Source organism: Rana temporaria, chromosome 4, assembly GCF_905171775.1.
Source record: "Rana temporaria chromosome 4, aRanTem1.1, whole genome shotgun sequence".
In the NCBI taxonomy this organism is placed as follows: Eukaryota; Metazoa; Chordata; class Amphibia; order Anura; family Ranidae; genus Rana; species Rana temporaria.
In genome coordinates this window covers 460,186,371-460,205,553 of record NC_053492.1, presented here as the reverse complement: position 1 = coordinate 460,205,553, position 19,183 = coordinate 460,186,371, and the positions used below count along the sequence as shown (strand labels likewise).

At 46.4% G+C, this 19,183-nt stretch overlaps 1 protein-coding gene across 3 annotated transcripts in view; it reads right to left on the bottom strand.

Annotated features, from left to right (window-relative positions):
- Nucleotides 1–17,770, bottom strand: part of EML6 (EMAP like 6) — a 234,721-nt gene extending 216,951 nt beyond the window's left edge. For all 3 annotated transcript variants that reach the window (XM_040351653.1, XM_040351651.1, XM_040351652.1), the window contains exon 1: nt 17,453–17,770. In XM_040351653.1, the coding sequence (XP_040207587.1) occupies nt 17,453–17,649 (197 nt within the window). In that variant the 5' untranslated portion in view covers nt 17,650–17,770. The remainder of the gene's footprint in view (nt 1–17,452) is intronic.
- Nucleotides 17,771–19,183: the final 1,413 nt, after the last annotated feature.

The following is a 19,183-nucleotide window of genomic DNA, read 5'->3' as shown; positions in this document are numbered from 1 at the left end:
TTATTGCGATTTTTTTTTTTTGCCAAAAATATGTAGAATATGTATCGGCCTAAACTGAGAATTTTTATTTTTTTATTTTTTTTAAGGTTGATATTTATTATAACAAAAAGTAGAAAATATTGTGTTTTTTTCAAAATTGTCGCTCTTTTTTTGTTTATAGCGCAAAAAATAAAAACCGCAGGAGGTGATCAAATACCACCAAAAGAAAGCTCTATATGTGGGGAAAAAAAACGTCAATTTTGTTTGGGAGCCACGTCGCACGACCGCGCAATTGTCAGTTAAAGCGACGCAGTGCCGGAAACTGAAATATGGCCTGGGCAGGAAGGGGGTATATGTGCCCAGTAAGCAAGTGGTTAACTGGAGTGTTCCTTTAATGGTAATCAGGATTCCGTCCACGCTCATTTCAACTCAAGCTGAGCATGTCGGAAATGAGCTGCTTGGCTCAGCAAGGTTTTTCTACACTGAGCTTTCCTGTCCATATTTTCAAGGTTATTCCCTTATACAAATATACATACACTATACGGGAATTATTTGATTTCTATTTAGGGGTCAAGGAGGATTTATTTTTCAGTTGAATCCAACTGACAATTTATTTTGAAGATTACCTTTCTTCCTCTGAACCAGCTGGGGTTTCAAAGTAATGCAGATTATCTGCAGAGAGGGGTCTCTGTAGGAAAACTATAATGGTTTGGGGTCTATTTTACTCAGTTTTGTTTTGTTACATGTTTAAATGTATTATTACCTTTTTTGTTACCATTTCAAAAAAAAAATTGTTTTACAAATAAACAATAAAAATGATCCCTCACTATTCTTTTGTTAGCCCTTCTAATGGTAAATATGTATAGAGGACGTTGTAAAAACTCTTGATGGCTTTTTCTTATTTTGCAACTCTGTAGCAATCCCCAGATAGCAGCTGTGAAAACCATGTACAATTGACTTTCTCTCTAGAAATTGGAGCCCCATGCTGTCTCTTTGCTCAGTCTACCTCAGGGATCGCCAACCAGTGGCCCGGGGGCCACATGTGGCCCGCGGAGCCCTCTGATGTGGCCCGCGACCTCTTGCTCTGGAATGGCGGTTTGGCAAGCCCAGATCGCAGGTTGTCAACGTGCCATACCACAGCATCAGTGTTGTGAATGAAGCCGGTGGTAGGGGAAGAAAGTGGCTGCGGAGCAAAGCCCCATAAGCCGATGCTTCCTCTACAGCGCCGGCTTTTGCCACAGGCGGAGTCTATGGCAAAGTTCAGCTAACCTGCAGGATAGACATAGCTGCACTACAATGCACCCGCAGTGTGGGTAAAACTGCAGCACATCAGTGTGAAAGCAGTCTTAGGCCCTTTTCATCAGCCGGACCAAATGGGACCTTCAATTCACCTCTATAGAGCTACAGATGTCTGTTTACGCCCACCTACCTCCAATCCAAAAAACAGAGGGGAATTTCTCCCCTTCCATCTGGGTGGATCGGAGAGCCTATAGAGTAGCCGTGACCTGTCATCTGCCCGCTCCGCTCATTATGGCCCGCGACTGGTTACCAAGTTGCTTAAGTGGCCCTTGCTCTTCAAAAGGTTGGGCACCCCTGGTCTACCTCAATACAATAATGTATTTATTTTATTTTATTACAGGTATTTATATAGCGCAGTCAATTTATGTAGCACTCTATTAAGTACACCTTGCTAGTACCGGGTTGGGCCCCCTGTTGCCTTCAAAACTGCCTAAGGCCCCTTTCACACTGAGGAGTTTTTCAGGCGGTACAGCGCTAAAAATAGCGCTGCTATACCGCCTGAAAAACTCCTGCACTGCATACTCAATGTGAAAGCCAGAGGGAAAGTAACTTACGTACAGCCCTATTCGCGAACGACTTACGCAAATGACGTAAAATGTTCAAAATTTGATGCGGGAACGACGTCCATACTCAACATAGGATACCCCTCATATAGCAGGGGTAACTTTACGCCGGAAAAAGCCGAACGTAAACGACGTAAAAAAATGCGCCGGGCGGACGTATGTTTCTGAATCGGCGTATCTACCTAATTTGCATATTCGACGCGGAAGTCTTGGGAAGCGCCCCTAGCGGTCAGCGTAAATATTGCACCCCAAGATACGCCGGTGTAAGACACTTACGCCAGTCGGATTTTAGGGAAATCTATGCGTAACTGATTCTACGAATCAGTCGCATAGATACGACCCGGCACACTCAGAGTTACGACGACGATCCGGAGATACGCTGTCGTAACTCGTATCTGAATCCGGGCCGATGTGGTTTTTTTTTTCAGTTTGTTTGTGCCCCCCCAAAAATTTTGAGCACCAGCCGTCACTGATTACAACACATGACATGTGCCTAAAAACTCCCAAACTGCAATTGTCATTTTCACAGTAAACAATGCATTTTTAATGCATTTTTTGCTGTGAAAATTACAATGGTCCCAAAAATGTGTCAAAATTGTCTGATGTGTCCGCCATAATGTCGCAGTCATGAAAAAAAAAAAAAATCGCTGATCGCCGCCATTAGTAGTAAAAAAAAAAAAAAAATTATAAAAATGCAATAAAACTATCCCCTATTTTGTAAACACTATAAATTTTGCGCAAACCAATCGTTAAACGCTTATTGCGATTTTTTTTACCAAAAATAGGTAGAAGAGTACGTATCGGCCTAAACTGAGGAAATTTTTTTTTATATATATATATATATATATATATATATATATATATATATATATATATATTTTTGGGGGATATTTATTATAGCAAAAAGTAAAAAATATTGATTTTTTTTCAAAATTGTCGCTGTATTTTTGTTTATAGCGCAAAAAATAAAAACCGCAGAGGTGATCAAATACCACCAAAAGAAAGCTCTATTTGTGGGAAAAAAAGGACGCCAATTTTGTTTGGGAGCCACTTCGCACGACCGCGTAATTGTCAGTTAAAGCGACGCAGTGCCGAATCACAAAAACTGGCCAGGTCCTTTACCTGCCTAAAGGTCTGGGTCTTAAGTGGTTAACATGTACATCACTTTTGTATTTTTGTTCTGTCGTACGAGAATTTTCGTGATTTCAGTAAACTCATCAGTTTCGATCTGAGATTAGCATGAAAAAAAAAACGGATGATCATTTGTCCGATAATCTCATTGTGTGTACCGGGCATTTGTAAATCTCCTCCAGATTTTTTGCAACACAATTTGGCACAATGAGCTTCATTTCTGGTCATTATGCAATCTAATCAGCTGTATAAATAAATGCAAGCTGCCTTGAAATCCAACGACTGGATGCTGCAACACTGAATGGAGCGATTCATGGAAATAGGTCCATTGTAAATAAACAGGTATCAACAAGGCAGCATTAAAAAGAAAAAAAGAAAAAAAACTCTCCAGGCCTTCTGCGAATTATTCCTAATCAGTGCTTGTATTGTATATTATATGATGTTCAATGTATTTAATGCTATAGGAGGTGCAGGCATGCCTGGGTAAGTGCTGCCATTGTGACAAAAGAAGAAAGAAAGTCTCTGGGATAAAAGGTCAGGCGGCACACATTGAAGTGACTTCGTGTCGGCAGGACACCGAGGATTATGTGCTGGACTCACACTGCGCCGACCCGACAAGACCGCACAGCATTGCCACCGCTAAGCTTCATTACACCACCAATTACCGGAGTCCCTCGGAGAGACTTAAGAAATGTTACATTATAGAAAAGGGCAAGTGTGAGCGCCCAATAACATTGATGCTTTGCTGGCCAGACAGGATTAAGCTCAGCTAGTAAAATTGGGTGCCTATTATTATTATTACAGTAAAACCTTTGTTGGCGAGCATAATTCGTTCCAGAAACATGCTTGCAATCCAAAGCACTTGTATATCAAAGCATTTTTTTTACAGGGTATAAAAGAGAAGAGAGGCGTCTAAGTGTAGCAATAAGTTGCTAAATGTTGTACCTTCATTAACCACTTAAGGACCACCTCCTGCAGATATACGTTGGCAGAATGGCACGGCTGGGCACAAGCACGTACCTGTACGTCCTCTAAGTGCCCAGCAGTGGGTCGCGGCCGTGGGACCCGCGGACCCGATCGCCACTGGAGTCCCGTGATCGGTCCCCGGAGCTGAAGAACGGGGAGAGGCGTGTGTAAACCCAGCTTCCCCGTTCTTCACTGTAGCGCTGTCATCGATTGTGTGTTCCCTGATATAGGGAAACGCGATCAATGACGTCACACATCCAGCCCCGCCCCCCTACAGTTAGAAACACAGATGAGGTCACACTTAACCCCTTCAGCGCCCCCTAGTGGTTAAGTCCCATACTGCAATTGTAATTTTCACAGTAAACAATGCATTTTTAATGCATTTTTTTGCTGTGAAAATGACAATGGTCCCAAAATTGTGTCAAAATTGTCCGATGTGTCCGCCATAATGTCGCAGTCATGAAAAAAATCGCTGATCACCGCCATTAGTAGTAAAAAAAAATGTATAAAAATGCAATAAAACTATCCCCTATTTTGTAAACAAACCAATCGATAAACGCTTATTGCGATTTTTTTTACCAAAAAGAGGTAGAAGAATACGTATCGGCCTAAACTGAGGAAAAAAAAATGTATATCTTTTTTGGGGATATTTATTATAGCAAAAAGTAAAAAATATTGATTTTTTTTCAAAATTGTCGCTGTATTTTTGTTTATAGCGCAAAAAATAAAAACCGCAGAGGTGATCAAATACCACCAAAAGAAAGCTCTATTTGTGGGAAAAAAAGGACGTCAATTTTGTTTGGGAGCCACGTCGCACGACCGCGCAATTGTCAGTTAAAGCGACACAGTGCCGAATCACAAAAACGGGCCAGGTCCTTTACCTGCCTAAGGCTGGGTTCACACTACTACACTACTTTCATCCTACTTTGCTCTGTGTTCAATGTTTCCCTATGAGAGCATCTTGTAGCGTCCTACACAAGTCGGTCCGACTTTGAAAATGCTCCCTGTACTACTTTTGGTCCTACATTGATCCTACTTCAGGCCCATTGAATATCATTGAAGTCGGACCAAAGTAGTATCCTGTTCATGAAAGTAGGACCAATTTAGGATTAATGTAGGACCAATGTAGCAGAGCAAAGTAGGATGAAAGTAGTGTAGTAGTGTGAACCCAGCCTAAAGGTCTGGGTCTTAAGTGGTTAACATGTAACCATATTGCTACACCTGGAGGCTTCTCTCTTCTTTTTTATACTCAGTTGTGACATGACGCTACTCTTATATCAAGACATCAAGGCTTGTATATCAAGGCAAAATGTATTAAAACATTTTGCTTGTCTTGCAAAATGCTCTCAAACCAAGTTACTCTCAAACCAAGGTCTTACTGTATTATTATAATACAGGATTTATATGGCACCAACAGTTTGCACAGCACTTTACAATATAAGGGCAGACAGTTACAATACAATACAGAAGGAATCAGAGGGCCCGGCTTGTTAGAGCTTACAATCTAGGAGGGAATAGAGGCATGATAGAAATAATGATCCTGTAAATGCAAATCAATTGAATGTAATTGGAAATTCTATTCACCTCCCGGTATGGGATGTACAATCATACTTTAAATGCATGTGTAATGAACTGTACAAGGACAGCGCCACAAAGAGGGGGCGCTACACATACACTGTTGGCCTATAAAGACACGCTAAAGCTGCTCCACTTGACCGCCGGAAGATTTATCCCCCTTCACGACCAAGCCATTTTTTGCTTGTACATAGGGACACAGATCGGTCAGCCCCCTTCCCCCACAGTTAGAAACACTATGCAGGGTACACATTTAACCCCTCCCTCACCCCCTAGTGTTAACCCCTTCAATGCCAGTCACATTTATACAGTAATTAGTGCATATTTATAGCACTGATCGCAGTATAAATGTAAATGGTGCCAAAAATGTGTCAAAAGTGTCCGCCATAATGTCGCAGTCCCAATAAAAATCGCAGATCGCCGCCATTACTAGTAAAAAAAAAATAATAAAAAAAAATAATTATGTCCCCTATTTTGTAGGCGCTATAACTTTTGCGCAAGCCAGTCGCTTATTGCGCTTTTTTTTTTTACCAAAAATATGTAGAAGAATACGTATCGGTCTAGACTGAGAACATTTTTTTTTTTTTTTTTTTTTTTATTGGGTTATTTATTATAGCAACAAGTAAAAAATATTGTTTTTTTTTTCAAAATTGTCGCTCTATTTTTGTTTATAGCGCAAAAAATAAAAACAGAGGTGATCAAATACCACCAAAAGAAGGCTCTACTTGTGGGGAAAAAAGGACGTCAATTTGGTTTGGGAGCCACGTCGCACGACCGCGCAATTGTCAGTTAAAGTGACGCAGTGCCGGAAGCTGAAATTTCACCTGGGCAGGAAGGGGGTATATGTGTAGTATGCCCAGTAAGCAAGTGGTTAACCACTTCAGCCCCAGAGGATTTGGCTGCCCAATAATCGGTCTTTTTTTGCGATTCGCTTTAACTGACAATTGCACGGTCACGCGACGTGGCACCCAAACAAAATTTTTGTCCTTTTTTTCACACAAATAGAGCTTTCTTTTGGTGGTATTTGATCACCTGTGTTATTTTTGTTGTCTGCGCTATAAACAAAAAAATAAGCGTAAATTTTGAAAAAAAAGCAATATTTTTTGCTATAATAAATATCCCCAAAAAATGTTTTCCTCAGTTTAGGCCAATATGTATTCTTCTACATATTTTTGTTAAAAAAATAAAATTGCAATAAGCGTTTATTGATTGGTAACTGCCTGTAGAGTTAGAACTGTATTAGAAAGTGTCTATAACATTGTGGGCCAGATTCACAGTGCAAGTACGCCGGCGTATCTACTGATACTCCGGCGTACTTTCAAATTTCCCGCGTCGTATCTTTAGTTTGAATCCTCAAACCAAGATACGACGGCTTCTGGGTTCAATCCGACAGGCGTACGGCTTCGTACGCCTTCGGATCGTAGGTGCAATACTTCGGCGCCTGCTGGGTGGAGTTTGCGTCGTTTTCCGCGTCGGGTATGCCAATTAGCCTTTTCCGTCGATCCACGAAGGTACGCGCGGCCGTCGCATTCTCTTACGTCGTCGCTAGTCGGCTTTTCCCCATGTATAGTTAAAGCTGCTATTTTGTGGCGTATAGATAGACTTGCCATGTTAAAGTATGGCCGTCGTTCCCGCGTCAAATTTATATATTTTTTTTTGCGTAAGTCGCCCGTGAATAGGAAAGGACGTAACTCACGTCTAAGTTAAAAAAATTACGTCGGTGCGACGTCATTTCGCGCAAAGCACGGCGGTAAATTTCAAAACGGAGCATGCGCAGTTCAATCGGCGTGGGGACGCGCTTCATTTAAATGAATCACGCCCCCTACCCGCCCAATTTGAAATACGCGCCGAGAGATACACTACGCCGCCGTAACTTACGGCGCGAAATCTTCCTGGATTCGACTTAGAGCCAGGTAAGATACGGCGGCGTAGGGTATCTCTGATACGCTGCGCCAGGGCAATTCTATGTGAATCTGGCCCTGTATGTTCATGACTACTCTGTTTCCAATGGTGTCAGTTCACACAGAAGTGCTTTTGTGCGGTGTGCGCTGAATAAAATAGTCATAGGTGTGCCTTTAGCATTAGGGTGTGCACCCCAAAGCTCAAACACACTCTACCGATCACTCACGATGTTCATTTAGAAAGGGAAGGGGCCAGTAAATGGCATATTTACTGGCCCCTTCCCCCACTCAGCCTAAAACATCCACAGTAACAACCGTTGGGAGAGGAGGGAAGCTGGCAGTGCTGTAAGGGGAAGGAGGGAGAGCCAGGTCAGTAGGGGGATCTGTTCTGCACAGGGTGATTAGGGTGTGCCTAGGCACACCTGGCACACCCTGTGCGCACGTCTATGAAAATAATGAGGGTGTAAATCAGATCACGTTTAAACAAATTTAGACTTTTTTTCTTCGCCCAGACACATTATTTTATTGTATGATTTTAGCCTTTGCTCAATATTGGCATTAAAAATAAATTGAACGCTAAGCCAGATAACCTGAGGGTTACATTCCGGCTCTCCAATCTCCATGAGTGTTGTGTCATTCAGAAGGAAATATGAACACCGGAGAGAACAAACAGCTTTAAAAGCATCCTTGTATAATCTCCTACTTCCACATTTATCGTATTCATCCCCGAAATGTCACGGCTGCATAAATCACAGAACCGAGAAGAGCGAGTGTTAGGGGGCGGACGCTCTCACGATCTCTCACGAATTATTATTATTATACAGGACGTATATAGCGCCAACCGTTTACGCAGAACTATACAACAGAAGGGCAGACAGTACAGTTATCATACAAAAGCTGTTTATTTTACCGTAAACTCACAATCTTTCCAAAAACTGTCTAATTAGATGACAAGAAATTTGTATTTGTATTAGGGGGTCAAACAATTATTGGTGGGGCCGATATTCACTTTATTTAAAGAATCGGTCACAAACCTAACGATATTGTTCTCCCCCTGTCGCGGCAGCCATCTTTTTGGGGCCCACTATGTCACCGTCCCGGGTAGAAGAAGCCAGGACTCAGAAGGTTTTGGACTGCAGGCCCAGTGCGCGGGGGCACGCGGCACACAGTGTCATTACGTATGTTGCTCCATGTGCACCCGCAAACGTTCTGACAGTCAGAATGAGTCCTTGCTTTTTCTACCCGGATAGGGCAAAGGCCGCCACCTCCCTTTCCTCCAACAGTGCACGCCACAGAACGGCTGGACCAGAAATGCCAGCCACCTGCAGCAGGGTGCCAGCCAGCCACCCGCAACAGGGTGCCAGCCAGCCAGCCACAACAGGGTGCCAGCCAGCCACCCACAGCAGTTTTCAAAACTTTAAATGTACAGAATATCGGCACCTGATATCGGCTATTGTGCTGAAAGGCGGGCAAAAAAATCTGTTATCGGCCCTGGAATGACCATATTGGTCGACTCCTACCCTGTTAAAAGAGAAGTATGGGTTTGTTTGTTTTTTGCAGAATCCTACTTACTTAGGTGGATGCAGCATCTGTGCCCCGCCAGCTCTTAAAGGGGTTGTAAAGGTACAATTTTTTTTTTCCTAAATAGCTTCCTTTACCTTAGTGCAGTCCTCCTTCACTTACCTCATCCTTCCATTTTGCTTTTAACCACTTCCTTACTGGGCACTTAACCTCCCTGGCGGTATGATTCTTTCAGAAAAAACATGCTGAAAGCGGTACCATTATTTGCAAGGAAATTTGGCGTTTTATATTGTAGGTCTGTCATTTTTAGAAATAACTCACTTAAATCTGACCAAACAAGCTTCTAATAGGCATCCCGGGTATGAAATTTTTTTAAAAACAAAATTATAAATTATAATATAATAAATAATTATAAATCAATATAACAAATAATAATATAATTATAATAAAAATTATTCAATAATGTAATCAAATCAAAATCACTGAAATTTGCTCAGTTGCAGAATTGTTGCTGTCATTATTTTTTTTTTTTTTATGACGAATTTCCCCACAAATCGCTATCGCACAATTCTGCAAGTGATTATAATTTATTATCGCTGTTTTTTAGCTGATCTAAAACTATTTTTGACATAAAGGGACACTTTTGGTTGCTATGGACAATCTACAGTTTGCAGGGAGAAAGAAACGTTTTTATTATATAAAATGACATGCAGGGCAATGGACAGACCACTAGGGACAAGGGGGGTGTGTTTTTTTTACATACAGTACTGTAATCTATAAGATTACAGTATACTGTATGTATAGTGTTTGTTTACTTTTTTGAATTTGGCGCCGTTCTCCGTCCCCGTGCGTCGTAACGTCGCAGGGAACGGAGATCGGCGTCACACGGAGGCACTGTGTGAATCGAGCGAGGTCCTGCTCGCTCACACAGCGCGGTGGCATCGCTGGATCCAGGGACAAGGTAAGTGAAACTCCCTGTACATCCAGCGAGGCGAGCCCGAGTCTGACTCGGGGTTACCGATCCTTGCCCAAAAATCTCACCCCGAGTCAGACTCGGGAACACCGCCCAGGAGGTTAAACACCCCTCCTGACCAGACCAATTTTCAGCGTTCAGCGCTTTCACACTATGAATGACAATTACTCAGTCATGCAACACTGTACCCAAATGATTTTTTTGACCTTTTTTTCATACAAATAGAGCTTTCTTTTGGTGGTATTTGATCACCTCTGGGTTTTTTATTTTTTGCGCTATTAATGAAAAAAGACCGAAAATTTTGAAAAAAACATTTTTTCTTAGTTTCTGTGATAAAATTTTGCAAATTATTAATTTTTCTTCATAAATTTTGGCCACAATTTATACTGCTTCATGTCTTTGATAAAAAAAAAAACCAAATTTTTGGAAACTACAAGCTATAGTGCAAATCATAAAAAATGATCACATCTGATCACACCTGATGTACTGAAGGCCTATCTCATTTCTTGAGACCCTAACAAGCCAGTAAAGTACAAATGCCCCCCAAATAACCCCTTTTTGGAAAGTAGGCAGAGATGGGTACTGAGGCGGCAGAGATGGGTACTGAGGCGGCAGAGGTGGGTAGGGAGGCGGCAGAGGTGGGTAGGGAGGCGGCAGAGGTGGGCACCAAGTATTTCCCGGGCACTGAATGGCACTGATTGGGCACTGTATAGCACTGATTGGGCACTGTATGGTACTGATTGGGCACTGTATAGCACTGATTGGGCACTGTATGGTACTGATTGGGCACTGCATGGCACTGATTGGGACTGTATGGCACTGGTCGGGCACTGTATGGCACTGGTCGGGCACTGTATGGCACTTTAACTCAGAACTTTCTCGCTCCCCACACGCAGTGTCAGTGTGAGGAGGGAGAGCCGGCAATGAGAGATGATCTCATATGTTTACATTTGAGATCATCTCTCATTGTCCGACGATCGCGCTGTAAATAGCCGCTGTGATTGGCTATTTACCGCGATCTGTGATTGGCTGTGTCCAAGGGACACGGCCAGCACAGAAGTTCCCCGATGCGCGCTCGGGAGCGCGCGCGGGGAACGAGGAAAGGGGCTGCCGTAAAAAGACGGCGTCCCAGAGAAGTAGAGCCACCCTGCGGCTGTATATAGTTGTACGGCCGTCGGGAAGTGGTTAAATGTCCTTATTTCTTCTGAGAAATCCTCACTTCCTGTTCTTCTGTCTGTAACTCCACACAGTAATGCAAGGCTTTCTCCCTGGTGTGGAGAAAGCCTCGCACTCTGCACTGTCTCTCCTTTATAAACATTGTTTCTCAACCCTGTCCTCAAGAACCCCCAACCGGCCATGTTTTCAGGTTTTCCTTTATCTTGCACAGGTGCTGCAATCAGAGTCAATGTCTTGGTATTTTGGACAGCTATTTTATCTAAGAGAAATTCCCAAAACATGGCCTGTTAGGGGTACTTGAGGACAGGGTTGACAACCACCATGGAAACCATCTGTAACAAAGGGAAGCAAACAAAGCACTCCCTACATTTCACAAGCACCTACCTATCAGAGCTGACCATTTACTGCTGGTTTCCATGTGATGCTTAAGACTGGTCTCCAAGCACTACTTATTGTGATTGCATTACACCTCCTTTATATGCGTTACATGTTTCCTTTTACATTGCATAACTTAAAGGATTCGTATTAAAGGAGAAGTACAACCAAAGATCATTTGGCTATACTCCTCCTGGGGAATCACAAGTACGGATGAGCTCTGGCGTGTTCGCACACGTGCAGAGCCCGCCAGGAAGTCTGCACGGCGCTGCGCTAATCACAGCCAGGGAGACATTGTCCCGATGCTCGGCTGCGGGGATCGTGAAATGTCTCCCTGGCTGTAATTAGCGCAGCGCCGTGCAGACTTCCTGCCGGGCTCTGCACATGTTCTATGCGAACACGCCAGAGCTCATCCTTAATCACAAGATTGCAGATCATTCTGCACTCCTGTGACCTGCTTTCAGCATTCGGGGGGCTGAAGCCCGCTGTCTGCCGACGTCACAGAGCTGGTTCAGGCTCGGGCAAGTTCGCAACAATATGGTCCGGCTCCGCCCACAGGCATGGACCGGCAACTGGCTCAGCCTCTTAGCTAACCACTGATAGCCTGAGCCGGGCCGCTCCTGCCCCCTCCACAGCTCAGCGCTCCAGTAAGCGAGGAGGGGGGGGGGAGCAGAGAGCCGATCACTGACAGTCATAAGCCCTCTGTTTATGGAGCTGTAAGAACCAACTGATTGGTGGCGTTTGATCGTTCACAGGGGAGGGCTGGAAGGGGGGGGGGGGAAGGGTGGAAATCTCCCCCCCGGGCTGGTGACACTATGCACACCCACCGGCCGCCACTACCAAATGCTGTTTTTGCAGAGCAGGAATATGCCTGCTGGAGCTCTGTTAACACAGTTCACGGCCGCTGCTCACCTCCCACTGGTGGACTCTGATGTAAGAGGGGCCTCTGTGCGGACTCTGATATAAGGGGGCCCTCTGTGCGGACTCTGATGTAAGGGGGGGCCTCTGTGCGGACTCTGATGTAAGGAGGGGCCTCTGTGCGGACTCTGATGTAAGGGGGGGCCTCTGTGCGGACTCTGATGTAAGGGGGGGCCTCTGTGCGGACTCTGATGTAAGGGGGGGCCTCTGTGCGGACTCTGATGTAAGGGGGGGCCTCTGTGCGGACTCTGATGTAAGAGGGGCCTCTGTGCGGACTCTGATATAAGGGGGCCCTCTGTGCGGACTCTGATGTAAGGGGGGGCCTCTGTGCGGACTCTGATGTAAGAGGGGCCTCTGTGCGGACTCTGATATAAGGGGGCCCTCTGTGCGGACTCTGATGTAAGGGGGGGCCTCTGTGCGGACTCTGATGTAAGGGGGGGCCTCTGTGCGGACTCTGATGTAAGGGGGGGCCTCTGTGCGGACTCTAATGTAAGGGGGGGCTCTGTGCGGACTCTGATGTAAGGGGGGGCCTCTGTGCGGACTCTGATGTAAGGGGGGGGGCCTCTGTGCGGACTCTGATGTAAGGTGCGGACTCTGATGTAAGGGGGGCCAATGTGTAAACTCTGATGTAAGGGGGGCCTCTGTGCCGACTCTGATGTAAGGGGGGGCCTCTGTGCGGGCTCTGATGTAAGGGGGGCCTCTGTGCGGACTCTGATATAAGGGGGGGCCTCTGTGCGGACTCTGATGTAAGGGGGGGCCTCTGTGCGGACTCTGATGTAAGGGGGGGCCTCTGTGCGGACTCTGATGTAAGGGGGGGCCTCTGTGCGGACTCTGATGTAAGGGGGGCCACTGTGTGGACTCTGATGTAAGGGGGGCCACTGTGTAAACTCTGATGTAAGGGGGGCCTCCGTGCGGACTCTGATGTAAGGGGAGCCTCCGTGCGGACTCTGATGTAAGGGGGGCCTCCGTGCAAACTCTGATGTAAGGGGGGGCCTCCGTGCGGACTCTGATGTAAGGGGGGGCCACTGTGCGGACTCTGATGTAAGGGGGGCCACTGTGTAAACTCTGATGTAAGGGGGGCCACTGTGCGGACTTTGATGTAAGGGGGGCCACTGTGCGGACTTTGATGTAAGGGGGGCCTCTGTGCAGACTCTTGTGATCATGAAAAATCTGTTTTTCTCGATCCATCACTTTTCCACGCTCTATGGGCCACTTGACTGGACTTGCCCCCCAGGCCTAAGGCTGCCAGCCCTCCCCTGATCGTTCAGTTCTCAGTCCTCTGTTAAAGGGCCGGTTCTCACTAAGAATTGCACAACAACGTGCTGTGTGTTCCAGTGCGATTCACAGGCGATTCAGTGTGGTGCGATTTGAGTGTATTCATTTAAATAGGCTGAATTGCACTGGACCACAGCAAGAGTAGCACACTACTTTAAAAAACGCAGAGCAATCGCATTGCATTGTACTTCAGTACCATGCGATCTAGTGCACTGCGTTTGCAACCTGCATTTGAAGTGTCATTAATTTAACATTGACACCCGCTGCAAATCGCAACAGCAGTGCAGGAAACCGAATGTGGGTTTCCAGCACCACGTTTGGGTGTGAACTGGTCCTCAATGACCATTTTAAAATGATCACTAGCACAATACAATGTAACAAAATGTAAAAACATTGTAACACGTTAATATTGACCACAAAGTAACATTGAACACAGGTTTGATCATTTTTACTGTTGTAAAAACTGTCTTCTGGCTCATCATACCTGTGGCGCCCTCTACAGGTGAACAGTTTTCTATGTAAATACCATGCCCCAACCACAAGTCCTGATTGGTGCAGTTCATACAATGGAGCGTGCAGCCAGATCAGAGATAGAGTCCAGCCCTAGAGCCACATCAGAGGTAGAGCCCAGCCCTAGAGCCACATCAGAGATAGAGCCTAGAACATCATCAGAGATAGAGCCCAGCCCTAGAGCCACGTCAGAGGTAGAGCCCAGCCCAAGAGCCACATCAGAGGTAGAGCCTAGAACATCATCAGAGATAGAGCCCAGCCCTAGAGCCACATCAGAGGTAGAGCCTAGAACACCAGAGATAGAGCCCAGCCCTAGAGCCACATCAGAGGTAGAGCCTAGAACATCATCAGAGATATAGAGCCTAGGGCACCATCAGAGATAGAGCCCAGCCCTAGAGCCACATCAGAAGTAGAGCCCAGCCCTAGAGCCACATCAGAAGTAGAGCCCAGCCCTAGAGCCACATCAGAAGTAGAGCCCAGCCCTAGAGCCACATCAAAAGTAGAGCCCAGCCCAAGAGCCACATCAGAGGTAGAGCCTAGAACATCATCAGAGATATAGAGCCTAGGGCACCATCAGAGATAGAGCCCAGCCTTAGAGCCACATCAGAAGTAGAGCCCAGCCCTAGAGCCACATCAGAAGTAGAGCCCAGCCCAAGAGCCACATCAGAGGTAGAGCCTAGAACATCATCAGAGATATAGAGCCTAGGGCACCATCAGAGATAGAGCCCAGCCCTAGAGCCACATCAGAAGTAGAGCCCAGCCCTAGAGCCACATCAGAAGTAGAGCCCAGCCCAAGAGCCACATCAGAGGTAGAGCCCAGCCCTAGAGCCACATCAGAGATAGAGCCCAGCCCTAGAGCCACATCAGAGGTAGAGCCCAGCCCTAGAGCCACATCAGAGGTAGAGCCCAGCCCTAGAGCCACATCAGAGGTAGAGCCCAGCCCTAGAGCCACATCAGAGATAGAGCCTAGAACATCATCAGAGATAGAGCCTAGAACACCATCAGAGGTAGAGCCCAGCCCTAGAGCCACATCAGAGGTAGAGCCTAGAACAGCATCAGAGGTAGAGCCAGCAGACACATTTGAGATAGAGCCCAGAGCAGGGTTAGGCAACCTGGGGCCCTCCTGCTGCTGCAGAACTACAAGTCCCATCATGCCTCTGGGAGTAACTGTAACTGCCAGCCTCGTGGGAAATGTAGTTCTACAACAGCTGGAGGGCCCCAGGTTGCCTACCCCTGGCCTAGAGCCACATCAGAGGTAGAGCCTAGAACAGCATCAGAGGTAGAGCCAGCATCCACATAAGAGATAGCCTAGAGCCACATCAGAGATAGAGCCTAGACTAGAGCCACAGGTGGCACATATGACACTGTCTAGGGGCCACTAATGTCAATTAGACTGGAAGTTGCACATCTCTGAGCCCAATGCATACAGTAGATTGACTTTCCCTACAAATCGTCATCCCTCTAATTATTATTATTGCAGAACTCTCTCTATACAACTTGCATGTGAATTTCTCAGCATTCACACATAAGGATGCTAAATGTAGGCGAAACACATTCCAGCCACATCAGAGGTAGCCTATCCCTAGAGCCCCAGCAGAGACAGTCTAGAGCCCCAGCAGAGATTGATAGTCTAGAGCCACAGCAGAGACAGTCTAGAGCCACAGCAGAGATAGATAGTCTACAGCCACATCGTGAATAGATAGCATAGAGCCACATCTTGGATAGTCTGCAGGCACATGCAGCCCACCAGCCCCATTCTGATGCCCCCCCCCCATTCAGATTCTTGCACCCACCTTTGTGATGCCCCCTCCCCCATTCTTGTACCCACCTGTGTGATGCCTCCCTGCCCCAATCTTGTACCCACATGTGTGATGCCCCCTCCCCTATTCTTGTACCCACCTGTGTGATTCCCCTCTCCCATTCTTGTACCCACCTGTGTGATGCCTCCCTCCCCATATCTTGTACCCACCTGTGTGATGCCTCCCTCCCCATATTTTGTACCCACCTGTGTGATGCCCCCTCCCCATATCTTGTACCCACCTGTGTGATGCCTCCCTCCCCATATCTTGTACCCACCTGTGTGATGCCTCCCTCCCCATATTTTGTACCCACCTGTGTGATGCCCCCTCCCCATATATTGTACCCACCTGTGTGATGCCTCCCTCCCCATATCTTGTACCCACCTGTGTGATGCCTCCCTCCCCATATCTTGTACCCACCTGTGTGATGCCCCCCTCCCCATATCTTGTACCCACCTGTGTGATGCCCCCCTCCCCATATCTTGTATCCACCTGTGTGATGCCCCCCTCCCCTCTCCCATTCTTGTACCCACCTGTGTGATGCCCCCTCCCCATATCTTGTACCCACTTGTGTGATGCCCCTTCCCATATTTTGTACCCACCTGTGTGATACCCCCTCCCCCATTCTTGTACCCACCTGTGTGATACCCCCTCCCCCATTCTTGTACCCACCTGTGTGATGCCCCCTCCCCCATTCTTGTACCCACCTGTGTGATGCCCCCATTCTTGTACCCACCTGTGTGATGCCTCCCTCCCCATATCTTGTACCCACCTGTGTGATGCCCCCTCCCCCATTCTTGTACCCACCTGTGTGATGCCCCCCCATATGTGGTACCCACCTGTGTGATGCCCCCCATATCTTGTACCCAGCTGTGTGATGCCTCCCTCCCCATATCTTGTACCCACCTGTGTGATGCCCCCTCCCCTCCCCCATTCTTGTACCCACCTGTGTGATGCCCCCTCCCAATATCTTGTACCCACCTGTGTGATGCCCCCTCCCCATTCTTGTACCCACCTGTGTGATGCCCCCTTCCCCATTCTTGTACCCACCTGTGTGATGATGCCCCCTCCCCCATTCTTGTACCCACCTGTGTGATGCCCCCCTCCCCCATTCGTGTACCCACCTGTGTGATGATGCCCCCTCCCCCATTTTTGTACCCACCTGTGTGATGCCTTTCTCCCCTCCCCCATTCTTGTACCCACCTGTGTGATGCCCCTCTACCCAATTCTTGTACCCACCTGTGTGATGATGCCCCCTCCCCCCATTCTTGTACCCACCTGTGTGATGATGCCCCTCCCCCATTCTTGTACCCACCTGTGTGATGCCCCCTCCCCTATTCTTGTACCCACCTGTGTGATGCCCCCTCTCCCCCATTCTTGTACCCACCTGTGTGATGCCCCCCTCCCCCATTCTTGTACCCACCTGTGTGATGCCCCCTCTCCCCCATTCTTGTACCCACCTGTGTGATGCCCCCCTCCTCTTGTACCCACCTGATAATGTCATCGTTGTGCCCCAGGAAGAATTTCTGCCCATGTTCCCGGGTGTTGTAGACCACCCCGACCCCGGCCACGAAGTAGACGAGCTCCTTGCCGGCGGTGTAGTAGAGGTTGTTGCGGCATTGGTGTCCCCGGTATCCGTAGACCCAGTCCAGGCGGAGCTGACACCCCGGAGCCGTCCTGTCCGCCATGATCGGTGCAGAGAGATGGCCGGTGTCCGGCTCCTCCTCCAGCAGGGAAGCCTCAGTCTAGTGCCACCATAATCCCCTGTCCTGGCACAGCTCCATAGAGGAGGATGTCCTCATCGCCCCGGGACCGGCATGGGGGGAGGGGGGGGGGGTCCCTGCAATCACCGACCGGGGGGGGGGGGGGGGGGGTGCTCAATGCCCGTCCCTAGGCAGCCGCCAGCATCCTCACTGCAGCATCCCCATCAATCACAGCCCGGGAGACCGAGAGGACCGACACAACAAATACCACACAAAACTAACGGCCCCGTTATCGGCAGACGCTGCGGCTCCGCTAATCTTCGCCCGAACCACCGGAGGTGAAATAATTACACTCCGCTTCAATCACAGGCGGCGGCGGCTGCGTCAGCGTAGCGCCCCCTCTACAACACGGAGCTTACGCCGATGCTTCGCCGTAGCCGAGCTTGAAGAATAGGGCTGGGCGTAGTTGCTAGGGGAAAGGAGCACATCGCATAGAAACGGCGACGCCAAGCGGGCAAGGCACCAGCTGCTCCCTTCCAAAGGATTCTGGGAGTTGTAGTTTTTAGATGCGGGACCGATGTATAGAGACTGCTGGCGGGACCAGGCAAAAAGAAACTACAATTCCCATAGTTCCGTGCGCCGTTAGTCAGGATTTATCTCCTAGCTTGATCGTTTTTTTGCCGTTGAGAGGGATAGTTAGAGAACTGGTCTGAGGAGATTTGTTGGCGGGCAGGTGGAGGAGTTTACCTGACAAAGGTGTGCAATGGGGCTTTGTCAGAGGATAGTCAGTGAAATGGATTCTAGGTTCTGCAAAAGTGTAAAATAAATAACGTCAATAAAACAAATTAAGGTATAAAATCATTAAAAAATGAAGGTTTAAAATAAATCAATAAAATTAAGGTATACAATAAATGACTGGACAAATTGAGGTGTAAAATAGAATAAATCAATACAATGAAGGTATAACATAAATCAATAAAACATATTAAGGTACAAAATAAATCAATAATAAAGGGTGTAAAATAAAATCAATAAAATGAAGGTATAACATAAATAAATGGAACAAATTGAGGTGTAAAATAAAATAATTCAATAAAATGAAGGTATACAATGAATTTAATGGAACAAATTGAGGTGTGAAATAAAATAAATCAATAAAATAAAGGTATATCATAAATAAAATGGAACAAATTGAGGTGTAAAATAAATCAATAAAATGAAGGTATTACATAAATAAATAGAACAAATTGAAGTGTAAAATGAAGGTATAAAATAAATTAATGGAACCAATTGAGGTGTCAAATAAAATAAATCAATAAAATGAAGGTATACAATAAATTAATAGAACAAATTGAGGTGTAAAAAATAAATAAATAAAATGAAGGTATACAATAAATAAATGGAACAAATTGAGGTGTAAAGTAAAATAAATCAATAAAATTAAGGTATAACAACACAAGTTTGAGCCAAAATTCAGTCTGAAAAAAATCTACGTTTTTCTTTTCGGAATTTCCGATCG